The sequence below is a fragment of the Hemitrygon akajei genome, chromosome 6 (assembly GCF_048418815.1).
Source record: "Hemitrygon akajei chromosome 6, sHemAka1.3, whole genome shotgun sequence".
NCBI lineage: Eukaryota > Metazoa > Chordata > Chondrichthyes > Myliobatiformes > Dasyatidae > Hemitrygon > Hemitrygon akajei.
The window spans coordinates 49,844,852-49,864,010 of NC_133129.1; the positions used below are offsets into that span (position 1 = coordinate 49,844,852).

Consider the following 19,159-nt stretch of genomic DNA (forward strand, 5'->3'; position numbering starts at 1 on the left):
CAGGGTACTCCAAAGGACCTCAGTCTACTCAGGAAGTCGAGGCGACTCTGGCCCTTGCTATACACAACCTCTCTGTTGGTGCTCCACTCAAGTCTGTCGTCCAGGTTCGACCCCAGATATTTGTAGGTTCTCACCACATCCAAGTCCTCACCATTAACTTTATAAAGGAGATGCAGATGAATTTCTTTAGCCAGAATGCGGTGAATCTGTGGAATTTTTTTGACACAGGCAGCTGTGGAGGCCAAGTCTTTATGTATATTTAAGGCAGAGATTGATAGATTTTTGATTGATCAGAGCATGAAGGGAAATGGGGAGAAGGTAGGAAATTGGGCCAAGAGGAAAATTGGATCAGCCATGATGAAATGGCAGAGCAGACTCAATGGACCCAATGGCCTAATTCTGCTCCTATATCTTATGGGCTAAACAATATAATTTTGAATAATACTTTGTGATTCGAATTATAGGGGTTCTAAGTCCATTATAAACCATTCAAAAACTATACACCTTATTAAAGCTATTGATGTCACATGTACAAAATGTAATAAAAAGGTAACTTCCATGTGACCCACATGATACCAGGTGAAATATGTTAGTAATTAGGCCTAGACAGTGCAAAGATAACTTCATATGCTTAAGTGCGGGAAGTTTCTTTAGTATAAAAATTGGACTTGACAGCATCATAATTGTTCTGAGAAAAGGAATGTCAAAGGATTTCTAAGTATTAATGTGCTGAAGGTTAAAGAGGAAAATTCCACCTGGATAATGGAGGGAAGCAGATTTCTGTTAGATCCATAAAGAAGTAAGTACTGCTGTAATATTAACCTTAACATTAGTTAATCACTTGTAACAATAATAAATTATTATCAGTTAAATGGGAGAATGGAGATTGATATTAAGTGTACAAAGATATTGCTATGGGTTGACCTCTGAAAGAATTAAAACAATATAAAAAATAAAAAGGAAAATATTATTGTACAGCAGTATTCCTGAAATGAAATTGAAAGTAGTTCCAATGCAGACTTAACACTGTAGTTAATAACTAAGTTAAGCTTGATGGATATAAGGGAAAACTATTATGCTATTGAGGTTTGTATTGTGAAGCTGGATTTAAAGAGTTCCATACTATATAAGGAAAGTATTGCCAAGGCTACAGCATTATCACAATGAATGGTAGAGATATGATGAATAGTATCAGTGAAAGTAGGAGTAATAGAAATCACATGAACAAGAATAATTCCAGAGCATTGAAAATTTATTCTCAAAAAAGGGCCATCATTAAGGAGATTCTGCAATAACAACAGGAGGAAATTGATGAAGCAAATCTTGCGGTAACCTACAGTTTTCCTGCAGATCATCTAAGTGAAACAATATTATGATTAAAAATTGTCAAATGGCAGCAACAAAGTCATTATTAAGGAATTTATTTCTTGCATCACCTTAATGAATAATGAGGGCACAGGCAATCCCACTGAAGTCAATGAGATGAGAAATGCCCTAGATAATGTTAAAATGGATTCTGCTGTCTGGTTTAACAGCATCATATTAAGAGTGGTAGGCTCACAATTAACTTGACTTATGACCTTATGGATTAAAACTGTAAATAAATGATGCTATTAAAAGTAGTAGAACCATTCATTATTCTGAAGATATTAAGATATTAAAAAAGTGTTGATAATTGTACGTCAGTCACAGTAGGATCAAGCATACTGAGGTTATTTATCAAGATTATGACAAAACAAATATGCACAACAATTATTCTTAATCTTAGGGAGAAGAATTTTGTTTCTGCAAATTCAGGGTGGACAAAAAGCAATAAACATTACAGAAAGATTTTCCACAATTCATACAAAATGCTGCAGGAACTCAGCAAGTCAGGCAGGTACAATGAAGGGAAATAAAGAGTCAACATTTTGGGCCAAGACTCTTCATCAGGAATGGCATGCAAGGGGTCAGAATCTAGAATAAGTAGGTGAGAGAAGGACAAGGAGTACAAGCTGGCAGATGATAGGTAAAACCAAGTAAGGAAGATGTTCTGTGGGTGGGGGAGAGGGTGATGAAGTAAGGACCTGGCAGGTGATAGGTGAAAGAGGTGAAAGGCTGAAAAAGGAAACTGAAGGAGAGAGCAGTGGACCATGGAAGAAAGAGGGTGTAGAAAGGCGGTGATGGACAGGTGAGGAGAAGACGAAGTGTGAGTGGGTATCCAGAATGGGAAAGGAAAGTGAAAGGAGGAGGAAGGAAGAGGAAATTATCAAAAAATGTGAGAAATCGATGCTCATGCCAGCAGGTTGGAGGCTAATCAGATGGAATATGAAGTGTTGCCTCTTCAGAGTGTGACCTCATGCGCCAATATATGAGGTCATAGGCTGAAATGTCGGAATAGGAATGTGAAGTCGAATTGAAATGGGTGGCCACTGGAGAAACCTGCTTCTTGAGACAGGTGGAGTGAAGGCTCTTGACAAAACAGTCTCTCACTCTCTCGAGTCTCACCAATGTAGACGAGGCTGTGCCTGGAGCACCAGATACAGTAGATGACTCTGACAGACACCCAAGTGAAGTGTTGCCTCACCTGGAAGACTGTTTGGGGCCCTGAGTGGAGAGGAGGGAGGAGGCTTAGGATAGGTGTAGCCATTGTCCCATTTGCAGCTTTATATGCAAGGAGAGAGATCTCTCCATTCCCCATTCTGGTTCCCCTCTCACACCTTTTCTCCTCACTTTCCACAGGTCCCTCTCCTCTCCTTTATTCAATGATCCACTCTCCTCTCCTATTTGATTCCTTCTTCTTCTGTCTTTTAAATCTTTACCTATCACCTCCCAGCTTTTTACTTAATCCCCGTTCCTCCTCACTTTTTTTCATCTATCACCTGCCAGCTTGCAAGCTTTCCCCTTGCCCACCTTCTTATTCCAGTGTCTACCCCTTTCCTTTCCAGTCCTGACAAAGGGTCTCAGCCTGAAACAGCTACTGTTTGTTCCCTTCATAGATCCTGCCTGACTTGCTGAGTTCCTCCAGCATTTTATCTGTGTTGCTCAAGATTTCCAGCATCTGCAGAATCTCTTGTGTTTATGAATAGGGTCAACTGATTCTTTCTAAATGATTTGGTGGAATATTTCAACTTTCTTCAATGGCAACTGATACCTAATTCTTGCTCAGAATGGGTCTGAAGAAAAATTTAAAAGACTTTTGCTTTGATTTTATATGCAATATATAAAAAAAGAACCCAGCTCTTGATTTACTGTATATATAGGATACACTATTTTGTAAACAGGAGAGACATGCATTATAGATATTTTTTGTTCAGTTCAGTTTGGCCCATGCTGATTAGAATGGGAGTTAAAAGCATAGATTTCCCAGGAGGCAAAATAATAGAGGTGTTTTAAGAATCTTAAGTAGGCACATACATGTGCAGAGGATGGAAGGATATGGACATTGTTCAGGTGGAAAGGCTTATACGTTTAAGAACAGGTTTCTGTCTTTTGCCAACAACACTGATGCTTAAGAATATAAGATCTTTTCGAGTAAGTCACTGGATTCTGCAAATAACATTGTTATTATTAATGACTCACAGTAAAACAGCTAAAAATGTAGCTATTTTAGAAAACATGTTTCAGTAACACAGGTTAGAACATTGATGTTAAATAGATAAAGCAGTGTTCCATATAGCATAAAAAATAAAGCTATCTATTTACAACAGTGATTGGCTAAGTTACTGATTTAAAAAAAAGCCGTATTGACACTAGGAAATAGTTCAGCTAATGAATTGATCCCTGGATGGTTGTTACTGTGGATCAGGGATTATTGAATTAAATTTAGGGACCAGTACATTAATACCAAATAAATGAATGTTGTTGGAGCTGCACTCATCCAGGCAATTGCAAAGTACTTATCCTCAGGGGCCCAAGTCAGGTGTAGATAGTGAAAAGAACTCTGGGTATGAAGGTATGAGTCATTTTCTGCAGCTATCCAGCCTCTGATCTACCCTCGCATCTACAGTTTTTATGTGTTTGATTCAGGAGAGTTGAGAGTTTTCACTCAATGACAACTGCACAAATGTTGATTACTGGAGACTTGGCCATGCTAAAGCCATTGAACGTGTAGGAGTGTTGTTGGACTCTCTCATTGGAAATAGTCAACTGTCTGCAGCATTTGTTTTGCATCTGATCAGCCCACATGCAAATGTTGCCTACGTAGGTAGATATCAGCTGCCCCATTTTTTTGAGGAGCATGCCTAAGAATGAATATGTGAAAGGTACATTACCCTCACTCCTCATAATTAAATATTTGGCATATAAGCATTAACATGGTCTGATTAAAATCACAGAGAAACACATCCATGTTTATAAACTGAGGTACAGATAACATTGATAATGCAAAGTGACAAATAATTTCTCATGCTCATGTAATTACTCTTAGACTTTTGTAATGACTAAAATGATGCATATGGCATCAGTGCGGACTGAGAAAGAAAAACTCATCTATTCAAAGCTGATCATGAGTATCATTAGTCAGTGCATTATTAATTAATGATGCATGAAGAGCAAGAAAAGCTCATAAACATGATTAATTTTGATGGTTTTGGCTGAATTGAGCTGGGCAATTGATGATTAATATTCCATAGAGCTTTGTGCACTTTGAGGCATTTATTCTCACAACTGAAGCAATGCTTCAAATAACTTTACAAGCAGAAATTTAAAAAAATATCCCAAAGATTGTCCTAAGTTATTTTGCTCCAAAGGGTCCATAAGGGAATTCAGTTTTGTAATTTAACTGTTAAATTTTCCCTAATGTTAAGCAGAAATGAACTTTAACTTGTGTAGTGTGCTGCTCAGTCCCAAAGTATAATTCCCACCGTTCTTCAGTGTTCAAAACATCAAAGCTCAGGAAGAGCCCATTTTTGTTTTCATGATGTGAAAAATATTCTGTCAAACTTTCCCTACAGCAGCAGCTTGTGAAATGTTTATTGGATAGACATTGATTAGTTATGAATAATTCAGGAAGACTCAAAAAGATGCTAGGATTCTTCTCTCCAGCAGCTTCTAAACAGAAATCTGCCACTCACTTTCAATGTCAAAGGAGAATTAACAACCAGTTAAAAAGAGCCACTAAAATTGATTAATGGAATAATTTGTTTCAGTAATTTTGTCATTTTAATGATTGTTTGTATAAATGGGGAGGAGGAAATGTTTTGCTGGTGAGTGCTGCTTGGTCTTTCATGAGCAAGTCTATTCAGATTGGCAACAATATCTCCTGCACAGTCTCCATCAGCACAGGTACACCACAAGGCTGTGTGCTTAACCCCTGTTCTACTCACTTTACACTTATGACTGTGAGTCTATGCACAGCTCCAATGCCATATTTAAGTTTGCTGATGACGCTACTGTTGTTTGCTGAATCAAAGGTGGTGATGAACCAGCATATAGGTCGGAGATTGAAAATCGGTCTGAGTGGTCCTACAGCATCAACCTCTCACTCTATGTCAGCAAGACGAAGGAGCTAATTATTGACTTCAGGAGGAGGAAACCAGTGGTGAACAGGGTCAGCAACATTGAATTCCATTGTGTTATTATTTCACAGGATCTGTCCTGGTCCTAGTAAGTAAGCGCCATTACAAAGAAATCACGGCAGCCTCTCTACTTTCTGAGAAGTTCTCAAAGCTTCTCAGAGTTCTCAAAGTTCTCAATAGAAGTATGTCACGTAAAACTTTGTCATACTTCTACTGATGTGTGGTGAAGACTATATTGACAGGTTGCATCACGACCAGGTATGCAAACACCAATGACTTTGAGTGGAAAAGCTAATAAAAGGCAGTGGATATGGCCCAATCCATTACGGGTAAAGCACTCACAACTATTGAGCATATCTGCAGGAAAGTAGCATCCATCATCAAGGACCCCTACCATCTACCCATGCTGTCTTCTCATTGCTGCCATTGGGAAGCAGGTTCAGGAGCCTCAGGACTGACACCACTAGATTTTGGAAAAGTCATTATCTCTCAAGCACCAGGCTCTTGAACCAGAGGAGATAACTTCACTCAACTTCACTTACACCATCATTGAAGTATTCCCTCACTTACGGACCCAATTTCAAGGACTCTTCATCTCATACTTACAATATTTATTATTTATTTATTTATTTGTTTGTTTGTTTATTTATTTATAATTTCTTTTTTTTCCCTTTCTCTATTTGCACAGCCTGTTGTCTTTTGCACACTAGTTGTTTGTCTGTCCTGTTGGGTGTGGTCTTCAATTAATTTTACAGTGTTCCTTGTATTTACTGTGAATGCCCTCAAGAAAATGAATCTCATTTCTTGTATATGGTGATATATACAGCATGCACTTTGACAATAAGTTTACTTGAACTTTGTACTCATTGCATAGCTGAAGTCCCTGGTTCACTTCAGCTGTCAGTGTCACACACATATCTGCTTCTGAACAGTTGTTTTAAAGTTAAGAGCTCTGGGTCTTGTTGCTGGAAATAAATTCAAAGAAGTTGTCAATTTTCATTTATACAACACATTTGTTGTGAGAAAATCATCCAAGGATATCTTCATTGAGATGTAATTAGAAAGTGAAAGATAGTGAGAAATGCAAGAGACTGCCGATGCTGAGATATGGAACAGAAAAACAAACTGCTGGAGGAATTCAGCAGCTTGTGCTGCATCTGTGAAGGCAAAAGGATGGTTGATGTCTCAGGTCGATACTGATAGTGAGCTGAAAGCAGTTTTTTATGAGTAATGTACAAAAGTCGTAGGATTTAGGGATCATCTAAGGACAGGAGCAGTTGGGCTCAGGAAACAAATTCCTGAACGGGACCAGGCAGCTATTGATACCATGGCCAAGAGTGGGACACTGGTCAACAGGCTGGAATCAAGGAGTTTGCATTTGCCATGGGATGAAGTAGGAGACAAAAGCTTCCAGATATAGGCCAAAAGACCATAAGACATAGGAGCAGAATTAGGCATTTTTGGCCCATCGAGTGTGCTCTACCATTCAATCATGGCCGAACCTTTCTTTCCCCTCCTCAATCCCACTCCCCAACCTTCACCCTGTGACCTTTGATGCCATATCCAAACAACAAACCATCAAGATCTGCCTTAAAAACACCCAATGACCTGGCCTCTACAGCTGCTTGTGGTAACAAATTCCACAAATTCTCTGGCTAAAAAAATTTCTACGCATCTCTGTTTTAAGTGGATGCCTCTCTATCCTGATGCTATGCCATCTTGTCCTAGACTCCCCACCATGGAAAACATCCTTTCCACATCTACTCTGTCTGGACCTTTCAATATTCAAAAAAGTTCAATGAGAACACCCCCTCCACATCTTACTAAACTCCTATGAGTACAGACCCAGAGCCATCAAATGTTCCTCATATGATAACCCTTTCATTCCCAGAATCATGCTTGTGAACCTCCTCTGAACCCCCTCCAATGCCAGCACATCTTTTTTGGATGAGAAGCGCAGAACTGTTCACAATACCTAAAGTGAGGTCTCACCAGTGCCTTATAAAGCCTGGATTTCAGCAAGGCATTCGATAAGGTACCCCATGCAAGGCTTATTGAGAAAGAAAGGAGGCATGGGATCCAACGGGACATTGCTTTGTGGATCCAGAATTGGTTTGCCCCCAGATGGCAAAGAGTGGTTGTAGACGGGTCATATTCTGCATGGAGGTCAGAGACCAGTGGTGTGCCTCAGGGATCTGTTCTGGTACCTCTTCTCTTTGTGATTTTTATAAATGACCTGGATGAGGAAGTGGAGGGAGGGGTTAATAGATTTTCTGATGACACAAAGGTTGGGGGTGTTGTGGATGGTGTGGAGGGCTGTCAGAGTGTATAGCAGGACATTGATAGGATGCATTACTGGGCTGAGAAGTAGTAGATGGAGTTCAACCCAGATAAGTGTGATGCGGCTCATTCTGGTAGGTCAAATGTGATGGCAGAATATAGTATTAATGGTAAGACTCTTGGCAGTGTGGAGGATCAGAAGAATCTTGGGGTCTAAGTCCATAGGACACTCAAAGCTGCAATGCAGGTTGACTCTGTGGTTAAGAAGGAATATGGTGCATTGGCCTTCATCAACCATGGGATTGAGTTTAGGAGCTGAGAGGTAATGTTACAGCTATATAGGACCCTGGTCAGACCTTGCAGTACTGTGCTCAGTTCTGGTCACCTCACTACAGGAAGGATGTGGACACCATAGAAAAGGTGCAGAGGAGATTTACAAGGATGTTGCCTGGATAGGGGAGCATGCCCTATGAGAATAGGTTGAGTGAACTTGGCCTATTCTTCTTGGAGCGACGGACAATGAGAGGTGACTTGATAGAGGTGTATAAGATGATGAGAGGCATTGATCATGTGGATAGTCAGAGGCTTTTTCCCAGAGCTCAGATGGCTAACATAAGAGATACTGTTTTAAGGTGCTTAGAAGTAGGTACAGAGGAGATGTCAGGGGCAAGTTTTTTACACAGAGGGTGGTGAGTGCGTGGAATGGGCTGCCGGCAATGGTGGTGGAGGTGAATACAATAGGGTCTTTTAAGAGATTCCTGGATACATACATGGAGCTTAGAAAAGTAGAGGGTTATGGGTAACCCTAGGTTATTTCTAAAATAAGTACATGTTTGGCACAGCATTGTGGGCCGGAAGGCCTGTATTGTGCTGTAGGTTTTCTATGTTTTTACCAAAGTGCAATACCATGTATTTTCCAACATTGTATTTCATTTGCCTCTTTCTTGCCCATTCTCCTAATCGTCTAAGTCCTTCTGCATCCTACCTGTTACCCCAACACTACCTGCCCCTCCACCAATCTTCGTATCATCTGCAAACTTGGCAACAAAGCCGTCTATTCCATCATCTAAATCATTGATATACAACAAAAAAGGAAGTGGTCACAACATTGACCCCATCAGCACACCACTAGTCACTGACAGCCAACCAGAAAACAACCCCTTTATTCCAATACACTGCCTCTTACCAATCAGCCAATGCTCCAACCATGTTAGTGATTTTCCTATAATACCATGGGCTCTTAACTTGGTAAACAGCCTCACGTATAACACCTTGTCAAAGGCCTTCTGAAAATCCAAATATACAACATCCATTGCATCCCAATGATCTATACCTCTCTTAATCTCCTCAAAGAATCCCAAACAGGTTTGTCAGGCAAGATTTTCTCTTAAGGAAATCATGCTGACTTTGTCTTATTTTGTCCTGTATCACCAAGTACTCCATCACCTCATCCTTAACAATTGAAACCAACATCTTCCCAACACCAGAGGTCAGGCCAACCATATAACCATATAACAATTACAGCACAGAAACAGGCCATCTCGGCCCTTCTAGTCTGTGCCGAACGCTTACTCTCACCTAGTCCCACTGGCCTGCACTCAGCCCATAACCCTCCATTCCTTTCCTGTCCATATACCTATCCAATTTTTCTTTAAGTGACAATACCAAACCTGCCTCTACCACTTCTACTGGAAGGTCATTCCATACAGCTACCACTTTCTGAGTAAAGAAATTCCCCCTCATGTTACCCTTAAACTTTTGCCCCCTAACTCTCAATTCATGTCCTCTTGTTTGAATCTCCTCTGCTCTCAATGGAAAAAGCCTATCCACGTCAACTCTATCTATCCCCCTCATAATTTTAAATACCTCTTTCAAGTCCCCCCTCAACCTTCTATGCTCCAAATAATAAAGACCTAACTTGTTCAACCCTTCCCTGTAACTTAAGTGCTGAAATCCAGGTAATATTCTAGTAAATCTTCTCTGTACTTTCTCTATTTTGTTGACATCTTTCCTATAATTCGGTGACTAGAACTGTACACAATACTCCAAATTCGGCCTTACAAATGTCTTATACAATTTTAACATTACATCCCAACTCCTATACTCAATGTTTTGATTTATAAAGGCCAGCATACCAAAAGCTTTCTTCACCACCCTATCCACATGAGATTCCACCTTCAGGGAACTATGCACTATTATTCCTAGATCACTCTGTTCTACTGCATTCTTCAATGCCCTGCCATTTACCATGTATGTCCTATTTTGATTATTCCTACCAAAATGTAGCACCTCACACTTAGCAGCATTAAACTCCATCTGCCATCATTCAGCCCACTCTTCTAACTGGCCTAAATCTCTCTGCAAGCTTTGAAACCCTACTTCATTATCCACAATGCCACCTACCTTAGTATCATCTGCAAACTTACTAATCCAATTTACCACCCCAACATCCAGATCATTAATGTATATGACAAACAACATTGGACCCAGTACAGATCCCTGAGGCACACCACTAGTCACCGGCCTCCAACCTGACAAACAGTTATTCACCACTATTCTCTGGCATCTCCCATCCAGCCACTGTTGAATCCATTTTACTACTTCAATATTAATACCTAACAATTGAACCTTCCTAATTAACCTTCTGTGCGGAACCTTGTCAAAGGCCTTACTGAAGTCCATATAGACAACATCCACTGCTTTACCCTTGTCAACTTTCATCGTAACCTCTTCAAAAAATTCAAAAAGATTTGTCAAACATGATCTTCCACGCACAAATCCATGCAGACTGTTCCTAATCAGACCCTGTCTATCCAGATAATTATATATACCACCTCTAAGAATACTTTCCATTAATTTACCCACTACTGATGACAAACTGACAGGCGTATAATTGCTAGGTTTACTCTTAGAACCCTTTTTAAACAATGGAACCACATGTGCAATACATCAATCCTCCGGCACCATCCCCGTTTCTAATGACATTTGAAATATTTCTGTCAGAGCCCCTGCTATTTCTATACTAACTTCCTTCAAGGTCCTAGGGAAAATCCTGTCAGGATCTGGAGATTTATCCACTTTTATATTCCTTAAAAGTGCCAGGACTTCTTCCTCTTTAATCGTCATAGTTTCCATAACTTCCCTACTTGTTTCTCTTACCTTACACAATTCAATATCCTTCTCCTTAGTGAATACCGAAGAAAAGAAATTGTTCAAAATCTCCCCCATCTCTTTCAGCTCCACACATAGCTGTCCACTCTGATTCTCTAAAGGACCAATTTTATCCCTCACTATCCTTTTGCTATTAATATAACTGTAGAAATCCTTCGGGTTTATTTTCACCTTACTTGCCAAAGGAACTTCATATCTTCTTTTAGCTTTTCTAATTTCTTTCTTAAGATTCTTTTTACATTCTTTATATTCCTCGAGCTCCTCATTTACTCCATGCTGCCTATATTTATTGTAGATATCTCTCTTTTTCCTAACCAAGATATCCCTTGAAACCATGGCTCTCTCAAACTTTTAACCTTTCCTTTCAACTTAACAGGAACATAAAGATTCTGTACCCTCAAAATTTCACCTTTAAATGACCTCCATTTCTCTATTACATCCTTCCCATAAAACAAATTGTCTCAATCCACTTTTTCTAAATCCTTTCTCATCTCCTCAAAGTTGGCCTTTCTCCAATCAAAAATCTCAACCCTGGATCCAGTCCTATCCTTCTTCATAATTATATTGAAACTAATGGCATTGTGATCACTGAACCCGAAGTGCTCCCCAACACATACCTCCGTCATTTGACCTATTTCATTTCCTAACAGAAGATCTAACACTGCCCCTTCTCTATTTGGTACCTCTATGTCTTGCTGCAAAAAACTATCCTGTACACATTTTACAAACTCCAAACCATCCATCCCTTTTACAGTATGGGCTTCCCAGTCTATTTGTGGAAAATTAAAATCTCTCACAATCACAACCCTGTGCTTACTACAGATATCTGCTATCTCCTTGCAAATTTGCTCCTCCAATTCTCGCTCCCCATTAGGTGGTCTATAATACACCCCATAAGTGTTACGACACCTTTCCCATTCCTCAATTCCACCCAAATAGTCTCTCTAGACAAACCCTCTAATCTATCCTGCCAGAGCACTGCTGTAATATTTTCTCTGACAAGCAACGCAACACCTCCCCCTCTTGTCCCTCCAATTCTATCACACGTGAAGTAATGAAATCCAGGAATATTTAGTTGCCAATCACACCCCTCCTGCAACCATGTTTTACTAATAGCTATAACATCATATTTCCAGTTATCAATCCATGCTCTAAGCTCATCCACCTTTCTTACAATGCTCCTAGCATTAAAATAAATGCATTTAAGAAATTCTCCACCTCTTCCTCTCTGTTTATCTCTAACAGTACAAAGAACTTTACTGTCTTCTTTTTCTTCCTTCTCCCATACATCTGTTCCTACAGATGGTTCCCCTCCCCCCTTGTATCTAGTTTAAATCCACTGGAGCCTCTCTAGCAAACCTACCTGCAAGAATATTTGTCCCCCTCCAGTTCAGGTGTAAACCGTCCCACTGGAACAGGTCCCACCTTCCCTGGAAAACTGCCCAATTATCTATAAATCTGAAGCCCTCCCTCCTGCACCATGTCTTCAGCCACGTGTTGATCTGCACTATCTTACTATTTCTAAACCCACCTGCACGTGGCACTGGTAGAAATCCTGAGATTGCTATCCTGGAGGTCCTGTCCTTTAACTTGGCACCTAGCTCCCTAAACTCACCTTTCAGGACCTCCTCACTCTTCCTACCCACGTCATCGGTCCCTACATGGACCACGACATCTGGCTGCTCACCCTCCCTCTTGAGAATACTGAGAACTCGATCCGAGATATCGCGGACGCTGGCACCAGGGAGGCAACAGACCATTCGGGATTCTCGATCTCTTCCACAGAACCTCCTATCTGTCCCCCTAACTATCGAATCCCCTATCACTACTGCTCTCCTCTTTTCCCTCCTTCTCTTCTGAGCTGAGGGTCCAGTCTCGGTGCCAGAGACGCGACCACTGCAACTTTTCCCTGGTAGGTCATCCCCACCAACAGTATCCAAAACAGTATAATTATTGAGGTGCAAACACGAGGAAATCTGCAGATGCTGGAAATTCAAACAACACACACAAAATGCTGGTGGAACACAGCAGGCTAGGCAGCATCTATAGGGTGAAGCGCTGTCAACGTTTCGGGCCAAGACCCTTCATCAGGACAGAAGGGTCTCGGCCCGAAACATTGACAGCGCTTCTCCCTATAGATGCTGCCTAGTCTGCTGTGTTCCACCAGCATTTTGTGTGTGTTGTTTGTAATTATTGAGGTGCTCTGCTCTTCCTGTTTATTCCCCATCCCTCTCCTGACAGTCACTCAACTACCTGTCTCCTGACTCCTAGTGGTGACTATCCCCCTGAAACTCCTGTCTATTTCTGCCTCTGCCTCCCGAATGATCCGAAGTTCATCCAGCACGGTTTGTCAGGAGCTGCAGCTGGATGCACCTTTTGCAGGTGTAGTCATCAGGGACAGCAGTGCTCGCCCTGACTTCCCACATTCTGTGAACGGAGCACTCAACTGCCCTAACTGCTGCTTCCATTACCTACTCCTAAGCTAATTAGATTAAGTAAAGGAGCTTACCCGACGTTATCTCACCTGGAGTGAAGCTCGTACTCAGCTTCATTATAGACCAACTGGTCTATAATTTCCTTTCTACTGCCTCCCTCCTTTCTTAAAGAGTGGAGTGATATTTACAATTTTCCAGTCCTATGGTACCATGCCAGAGTCCATTGATTCTTGAAAGATCATTACTAATGCCTCCACAATCTCTACTGCTACCTCTTTCAGAACTATAGGGAGCAGTTCAGTGGGTCCGGGTGACTTGGGTACCTTTAGGTCTTTCAGCTTTCTGAGCACCTTCTCCCTCTTAATAGGAAATGCACTCTTTTCTTCCCTCACACCCTTCAACATCTGGCACACTTCTTATGTCTTCCACTGTGAAGAATGTTACAAAATACTCATTTAGTTCATCCTTGCCCCCGGTTTTTATTTGTCTGGGTCTCATTTTCTAGCGGTCCTATATCCACTCTCATCGCTTTTATTTTTTTATATACTTGAAAAAGCTTTTCCTATCCATCTTAATATTGTTTGCTAGTTTGCTTTCATATTTCTTTTCCCTTCTAATGATTCTTTTAGTTATTCTCTGTAGGTTTTAAAAGCTTCCCAATCCTCTCCAGACCCAATCCTCTCTCATTTATTTTTGCTTTGTTGTATGCCTTTTTTTTTTGTTTTTATATTAGCTTTGACTTCCCTTGGCCCCCACAGTAGTACTATTTTGCCATTTGAGTATTTCTTTGATTTTAGAATACATCTACCCTGCACCTTCTTAATTTTTCCCAGAAACTTAAGCTATTGCTGCTCTGCTGTCATCCCTGTCAACATCTTCCAATTTACTTTGACCAACTCTTTTCTTATACCACTGTAATTTCCTTTACTGCACTGAAATACTGCTACTTCAAACTTTGCCTTCTCCCTATCAGATTTCAGGTTGAACTCAATGAACTCGATTCAGTTTTATACCCCCTGGTTCAGTCCCTTCCTACCTACATCCATGACACTTCACTTGCTCTTGACCTTTTCAATGATTTCAAGTTCCCTGGCCCCAAGCTTCTTACTTTCACTATGGATGTCCAGTCCCTATACACCTCCATCCCCCACCAAAAAGGACTCAAAACTTTCCTTTTCTTTCTGGACACCAGACCCAACCAGTTCCCCTCCACTACCACTCTCCTCTGTCTGACAGAACTTGTCTTCACTCTTATTAATTTCTCTTTCAGCTCCCCGCACTTCCTTTAAACAAAGGGTGTAGCTATGGGTACTCACAAGGGTCTCATCTATGCTCCAAGCCTACACTGGTATCACTCCACAAATTTTCTTACACTACATCAATAACTGTAATGCTGCTGCTTCCTGTACCCATGCGGAGTACGTCGACTTTATCAAGTTTTCCTCCAACTTCCACCCGGCCTTCAAATTTACTTGGTCCATTTCTGACACCTCCCTTCCTTTCCTGATCTCTGTCTCTGTCTCTGGAGACAGCTTATCTACTGACATCTATTATAAACCTACTGACTCTCACAGATACCTGGGCTATACCTCTTCCCACCCTTGTAAAAACGCCATAACCTTCTTTCAGTCCCCCATTTCTGCCGCATCTGCTCTCAGGTTGAGGTTTATCATTCCATAACTAATGTTATGTTCACCTTCTTCAAAGAAGGGGGATTTCCTTCCTCCATCATCAACAACATCTCTTCCATTTCACTCATGTCTGCTCTTACCCTATCCTCCCACCACCCTACCAGGGATAAGATTCCTTTTGTCCTCACCTACCACCCCACCAGCCTCCACGTCAAGTACATAATTCTCTGTAACTTCTACCATCTCAACCTAACATATATTTTTATACCCTCTCCACTTTCTGCTGATGTGACATCCTGTATATCGGTAAGACCCGACACAGATTGAGAGGTGGCTTTGCTGAGCACTTATGCTGCACCTGACAGAAAAAGTGGGATCTCCCTGTGGCCACGATTTTAATTCAATTTCCCATTCCTATTCCAACGTATCAGTCCACGGCCTCCTCTACTGTCCCAATGAGGCCACACAGGTTGGAGCGTTGGAGGAGCAACACACTATATTCCATCTAAGTAGTTTCCAGCCTTATGGCATGGACATCAATTTCTCGAACTTCTGGTAATGTCCACCCCTTTCACTATTTCCCATTCCCATTTCTCTCTCTCAGCTTATCTCCTTACCTGCCTATCACTTCCCTCTAGTGTTCCTCCCCCTTTTCTTTCTTCCATGGCTTTCTGTCCTCTCCTATCAGATTCCCCCTTCTCCACCCATGTATCTCTTTCAACAATCAACTTCACCACTCCTGATTTCACCTATCAGTTTGTGGTTCTTTATCCTCTACCTCAAATTTCTTACTCTGATTCCTCAGCTTTCTTCCAGTCCTGATGGAGGTTCGCAGCCCAAAACATCAGCTGCACTCTTTTTCTGTAGATGTTACCTGGCTGGCTGAGTTCCTCCAGAATTTTGTGTGTGTTGCATAGATTTCCAGCATCTACAGATTTTGGCTTGTTTGTTCAATCATATTATGATCATTACTCCTGAGGGTTCCTTTACCTTAAGCTCACTAAATGCCTCTGGTTCATTACATAACACATATATAAAGATGTCAGGACATGAAAAGTTAAAATACAAACCGTTTCAACTGGAGATATTGAAAGATCAAAGCCTGAATGAATTGTAAAAACAGGACTATTTGATGAACAAGATGTTGAATGTAAAATTTTTGAGCTCGAATTTGTCAATAGTGAAACAAGTTCAGATGCTGTTAGGCATCACATGAAAGACAGGATGGAAGTTTACTGGTCAGGACCTCAACATTGTGTAAATGGGAGATAGAAATTGCATGGAGAACATTGTTCCTTACATGATGTCTATTTTTAATTCCACATTGAGTGGCCTGTATTTTAACAGGATCATGAATTTATTGTCCTCAGTTAAAAGAGTAGGACATGATGCATCCAATCCTTGTTCCTAAGGGTCTAATCTTACTGAGGTTCCAGTTGCTAACCCCTCACTCTGATCACAATGGAGGCCCATTGTCTGGCTGGATAAGGGGGGGTCAGACTGAAGAGATTGCATTGGGAGAGTGGTGCTTCAGGTTGTGTGGGGTGGGGGACATACGTGGGGAGGGACAACCAGGATTCTCCTGCTCTTTAGCTAGGACGGGACTGGCCTTCTGCCTGAGGATTCCTCCATTTTCAGCAACCAGCAATTTTCCAAGGGTTTGGGAATCAGTGATCCACAAGGAAGTTTCCAATGAAGGTTCCTGATTTCAGGAGGATACCCAATATACCACCTGAAGACAGCTGGGTGAATCCCAATAGTTTGCATGTTGAAGTTGCCATCCTGGTGTGCTCAAACCTTGTACCTGCACCCTCCTCATCTAATTCCACCAAAAATGAGGCTCCGCAAGCTTTTGGTGGAACGTTGCAAATGTTCGATGCATTTTCAAGCCATCTCATTTGATCTCGTCTTCCTTTCTCATTTACCTAAATAGACAAAAGAAGTCAAGTTTACTGTCATGTGCATAAATACAATGGGGTATAAGGAAGTATGGAATGTAATTGTAAGCCATAATAATAAATAATTTTGTTAAAAACACAGTCTTCTTAAATGTGCATCAACTACAAAGGAGAAGAGGTGAATTGGCATTGCACCTTCAGCTCTTTGATGTGCTAGAGAAGCGGCTCCAATGCAATGTGTGCTAAACAGTGCGAGTGGTCAGCTTCCTCACTGTAAACATACAGGAGTCAGAGCTCACTTCTCCTAGCTCAGAGGGCAGTTTTACCTTCGTACAGAGGAATGTGATGGCTTCAGCTCCCCTGAAACTGCTCTCACTACTCCACTGTAAGCCTTCAAATACTCAGGCTGTTTGCCAAAAGTACTGAGTAACGTCCCTGGAAATAGTTTTGGTTACCGACTGAAGCAGCCAATGAAAAGCTCTTGTCAGTGGGGAAGGGGGGGAAAGGGTGGAATATAGTGGGGCAAACCTTTATTGTGCAAATGGTGATAACCTTCTAAAAAATTCTCTTGCATACTCTGGTAATTTTGAGCAGAGATTATATTTGATTAATGAATTAGCAACAAAAATTATGTTTTTTTAAAGAAAAGGAATGATTATTGTTCCTTATTCACTTGTATTCATTGTTTTACTATTAACAGAAGTATAACAGAGATAGATTGAAATAAATGAAGTATTTTAGAAAACTTTTTCAAAAATTATTAATATTAATCTTTTCAAAAGAATTGAAAAATAAGATTATTTCTATTTCTAGTATTGCTATAATACTTTGCTTTCAAAACACATCATCTTATGTCACGTGTCCTTGCAACTGTCTGGCTGGTGACAAGCTAACAGAGACGTTCCCTGTGAAAACATCTCACTGCTCCTGGGTTGTGAAAAATCCTTTGCTGCTTCATTTGGTAGTGAACATAATCATTATGTATCTTTTTATTATGGATGGGGTTTAAAGAATCAAGGGTTCCATCCTGGACACACATGACATCACCATCCCGTTTGCAACTATGCAGAAAACTGACTTATCATCTTGTATCGTATTTTTCAGATGCTTCCTTCGTTTACCATTGCTGATGTTAAACAGAAGTTCTACAAAATTTGTAAGTAATACGTACAACTTTTGTACACCCTTCATATTAGGATATTCACTGAGATATTATGCATAATTTCATCAATTTCCCTGGATGGTTTAATTAAGAATCTAGCAGCTGCTCTGTGATAAACTGTTAAGATGATATCCGGTTTCAAGATAATGCAATGTGGCAACAACTGCTACAAGCAAATGGGGTCTGAAAAAAATGAGGGTAGATTTGCGGAATGTATTTCCAATTATTGAAAGTAGGAAGCCATCAATGTAATGTATTCCCCAAGGATTCAGAAAAATCATCTTTACCCAGAGACCGTGAAACTCAATATTACAGGAAATTGTAGAGGTGCTAATACTAAATAATTAGGTCAGGAGGGTATGGTACAGCATGAATCATCTTCCGATTACAGTCTGCTAATGGTCTTTTGTGATGACATAAGTTGGTCATGAAATATTACCTTGGGAGCTCTCATGCAGGATTCCCTAAAGGTTAACTTGCAACCCTAATGCTGACATTCATTTTGAAAGGAATAGAACATAAAAGCAAGTGTAAAGCTGAGGCTTTATAAAGCAGTGGTCAGATTGCACTTGGAGTCTTATGAGCAGCTTTGGGCCTCTTATCTAAGAAAAGATGTGTTGACATTGGAGAGGGTCCAGAGGAGGCTCCCGAGAATGCTCCCACAGATCAGAGGGTTACCGTATGAGGAGCTATAATGGCCCTGAGCCTGTGCTCACTGGAGTTTAGAAGAAAGAAGGGGAAATCTCATCGACACTAATCAAATACTGGGAGGCCTAGAGTGAAGATAGAGAGGACATTTCCCATATTGTTTGGGGGTGGGGGGTGCTGAAAATGGGGTTTCTAGGACAAAAGAGCACAACAGAATAGAGGATATCTCTTTAGAACAGAGATGAGGGGGAAATTCCTTAGGCAAAGGTTGATAGGTTCTTGATTACGAAGGATGTCAATGGTTAACAGGAGAAAGCAGTAGAATTGGGTTGGGAGGGATAATAAATCAGCCCTGATAGAATGGCAGAGTAGCCTCTTTGGGCCAAATGGCTCAATTCTGTTCCTATTTCTAATGGTCTTAGGTTCTCTGTTCTCT

General features: G+C 40.8%; 1 protein-coding gene across 2 annotated transcripts in view; it reads left to right on the forward strand.

Moving 5' to 3' along the window:
- Positions 1 to 19,159, forward strand: part of LOC140728714 (trans-2,3-enoyl-CoA reductase-like) — a 184,134-nt gene that overhangs the window by 29,163 nt on the left and 135,812 nt on the right. For both annotated transcript variants that reach the window (XM_073047675.1, XM_073047676.1), the window contains exon 2: positions 18,018 to 18,069. In XM_073047675.1, the coding sequence (XP_072903776.1) occupies positions 18,018 to 18,069 (52 nt within the window). The remainder of the gene's footprint in view (positions 1 to 18,017; positions 18,070 to 19,159) is intronic.